This window comes from Pinus tabuliformis, chromosome 4_1 (assembly GCF_031772625.1).
Source record: "Pinus tabuliformis cultivar Carrire ecotype Pingquan chromosome 4_1, CPIR1, whole genome shotgun sequence".
Taxonomy (NCBI): domain Eukaryota; kingdom Viridiplantae; phylum Streptophyta; class Pinopsida; order Pinales; family Pinaceae; genus Pinus; species Pinus tabuliformis.
The window spans coordinates 157,630,749-157,634,562 of record NC_142303.1 but is presented as its reverse complement, the minus strand read 5'-3'; the positions used below and the strand labels follow the sequence as shown (position 1 = coordinate 157,634,562).

The 3,814-nt window shown below is 35.2% G+C and overlaps 1 protein-coding gene across 1 annotated transcript; it reads right to left on the bottom strand.

The window, feature by feature from the left end:
• Positions 1–1,296: 1,296 nt before the first annotated feature.
• Positions 1,297–2,203, bottom strand: LOC149174671 (uncharacterized). The gene has a single exon (XM_089419383.1). It carries the CDS (start codon positions 2,013–2,015, stop codon positions 1,611–1,613), a length of 405 nt encoding a protein of 134 aa, XP_089275509.1. The 5' UTR covers positions 2,016–2,203; the 3' UTR covers positions 1,297–1,610.
• Between the last annotated feature and the right edge of the window lie 1,611 nt (positions 2,204–3,814).

The window sequence follows — 3,814 nt, the reverse complement described above, 5'->3', positions numbered from 1 at the left end:
GAATAAGACTTGACTGTCAAAATTTAGTTACTATGCCAACAGAGATATTTGAGAGTATGATAAGAACGAACAAAAGTTTATCAAGAACAGTAATTTGTCAAAACCCAGTCTGCCCTTCTTGAGCAAGAAAACAAGTTTATTCAAATCAAGTTTATTCAAATCCCTCACGGGAACGAAAACTGAAATAAATTCTATAGGTAGTATCTAACAAAGAAGGACACTAGTGAAGAATATGCATACAAGACTTCCACGACACAGCCCATGAAAAGCAGTTTGACATGTAAGAAATTTAAAGAATATGTTGTAAGAGATAAACCCACAACATAAACTAGATAAATGATACTCAATGCCTGGTAGAGTACAGAGACAATCTCTGAGGCTGAGAAAGAAGTATAAGCCTTGTAGATTTTAATATTTTCAACCCAACAGAACGAGAATAACCAAATTCAGAAAATGGCTTAGCCAGGTAGAACTATAAGAGTCGACTCTGATTCTGGAGAAACTTGGGAATTGACTCCATAAAATGCAGGTTTACAATATCTGCCACAGATTTGGGACAGTTTAAACGTTTGCTGGTTGTAAGGAATTAAATATATATGCGTGTTTACGATGTCCATAAAATGCAGATTTACAATATCTGTCACAGATTTGGGACAGCTTAAAGGTTTGCTGGTTGTCAGGAATGATATATATATATATATATATATATATATGTCACGGATTTCGAACAGTTTATAGGTTTGCTCGTTGCCTACTGTGAAATCAGGAAAACAAGGAAAATGGGTGTTTACTGTTTTTTTATTTTTCTGTCTCTTGCAAGCAGAAGCTGCAGTCTAACTCGCCAGAAAGACTCTCTGGCCAGCATTTCAGACAGTTTACAGGTTTGCCGATTGCCTACTGTGAAATCAGGAAAACAAGGAAAATGGGTGTTTTTTAATTTTTCTGACTCTTGGAAGCAGGGGCTGCAGTCTATCTCGCCAGGAAGACTCTCTGACCTGCATTTGACTTGGGAGTCTGAGTCATACTACGAGACAAAACTGCGAGTGACTCGGGGCCAAGTCTGACTAGGTGGAGCTTCCTCAAAGACCAGTGTCAAACTCAGCAGACCCCAGGAAGAGCTTCCTAAAAGTGACAAAATCAGATTTTGGGCATGCATCATTGTTTACAAAATTTATGAAGCATTGCTTCATGAATAAATTCACATACTTATACCACAATATGTGTCCCGTGGAATTCCCCATAATACATAGTGAGTATGCTCTCCTTAACAACCTGTATCATGATCTCCAAGCAGAATGATTGAAAGGAGTAGATAAAACATTAAGGAATATAAAACCTTTTTCCAAGACAGCTAACATTATTTTACTAGTACGATCGTCATAAACATCTAGTAAAGTTCAATGCTCAATTTATTGCCTCAATGGAGAAGTCATTTTGGGTTGCCTCATTTGCAGTAAATCACCGTGCATAAGACTCCCAAAAATCCCTTCAGATGGATAATGAATGGATCTGAACAATCCATGGTAAGAATCAATGCCGAAAGGCCTACACTGAGAACAACATGAAAGAAGAACAACATAATGTCTAAAAGATGAGTGTCAGGCCTGCGATTAAATATTGATGACAATGCGCTTATTGGTGGATTTCTGAGGAGGCGGGCGATCCCAGAGAATCCCATGCCCGAGTCCAAATCCATAGCCAATACCAACACCACAGCCAGCCCCTAATCCAATGACAATTTTTAGATAATTCCAAGGAGACGCTCCGATTCCGATTCCCCCGACTAAACCCACACCAATTCCAACCCCGCAGCCAACACCCACTGCTCCTCCGGGGCCCAAGTTAAGTTTTTTCCTCTGATTTGAACCCTCGCCATAAAACCTTATTGAGGGAAAAGCCGTGTCTTTATGCTCTTCATCTTCCCAGAAACCACTTGATGTGGGGATCTTCTGAATCCCGGAGATTAAGGTTCCCGGATTGAAACCTGAGGCTGTAGTGGAAGTAGAGGTAGGCATCACGCTTAATTTGATTTCAATGCAGAAGCACTTGAATTTGAAGCAGACATCCTCTCATCCCTTGCTTTCGTTTCATATGAATTTGAGATGGGAAATGCAGGACTTGGTAGGATGGAACTGGATGAATGAACATGATTGATGAGGCTCAGGATCAGGAACCACCGTGCACGCCACGCCACTATGTATTGTAAACACCATTAACATCAATATATAAAATTCTTATAATATATTCCACTTTGTAAGAAGCAATAATTTATATAATTTTATTTAGGGCAGGAAAATAAATTAATGCAATTGCAAAACTAAGATACTAAGATTATATATTATTAAAAATATATAATTTATAGGTTTTAGAATTTTAATTTAATTATTAATAGTTATTAAGTGGAATAATATATATAAATTAAAGCCGGGTGGTAAGAGCGGGGGAGTATTCGTCTATCTTGAGAATCAAAAAAACCAAAGTATATTTAGGGTTGCAGTCACACTTCCAAATATTTAAGATATTTCTTCTTATATATAAAGTTAAGTTAGATTTTCAAGTAGATTTATCACTTGTATTAATCTATCTCCAAGAAGAAATGTCTCCATATTCTCGTATCAAACAACAACAAGGTTGATCATATGGCTAATTTGGGGTCAAAGCTAAATTAAGGTGAACTTTGGTGGTAGGGAAAAAAGGGTATATCCACATTACTTAATAGAGGCAAAAGGGGTAGATGCTTTGTAAATTTTGGTTTTTGCTATGCCAGTGTATGTACAAGTGAAATATTGTAGATAAGGTCAAAATTTTGTAGATGGTCAATGATACATACTCAACAAGGTTGATCAGATGGCTAATTTGGGGTCAAGGCTAAATTAAGGTGAACTTTGGTGGTAGGGAAAAAATGGGTATATCCACCTTCCTTAATAGAGGCAAAAGGGGTAGATGCTTTGTAAATTTTGGTTTTTGCTAGGTCAGTGTATGTACAAGTGAAATATTGTAGATAAGGTCAAAATTTTGTATATGGTCATTGATACATACTCGATTCCAACCATGTCCATTAGTTTAACTTGCTTGTGTAAAACATGTATCTAAATTGGGCTCATGTATCTAAATTGGGCTTTAGGTCAGTGTCTTTTAATTTAATATAATAGATATTCTTGGTTCTTGTTTATATATATATATATACACCAAAGGTTGAGATTTATCTCCAAAATAGTTATTTTATTTTTGCACTTTTAATTAAGTTCATTAATTTAAAAGGTTGTCATATAAACAAGTGTCATATGAGATGAGTTATTGTTTTTTCAGCATGTGGTATTGATAAGTCATCATGTTGGTCCATGGTACTGTGACAAAACCTATTTAAAAATTAAGAATCTCCATTATAAAGTGGGGTGAATCTCCATGGTTAAGAATCTTGTTACATGTTTATTGGAATTCTATATGTTTATTATTATTATTATAATTTATTAAATTGCGTGATTTCTTTTATTTTAGCAATGTGAGATACAGGATGAAGTAAGTGTTTTGATGTTTATTATGGATTGATGTCTATCAACATTTAAAAACCCTTTACTTTATATGGATTAAATGGTTGGTAAATGTCAATAGACATCAATCCACAACAAACATCAAAACACTTACATCTCACATTGCTATATAAAAATAATTAATATATGAGTTAAATATATATATATATATATATATATAGATAGATACATTTAAAAAAAATTCAATTAGAGTTACATTGGGTGGTTGGGAGGAAGGAATGGAATCTTCCCCACCCAGGTGACATGATGCATGTTGACAATAT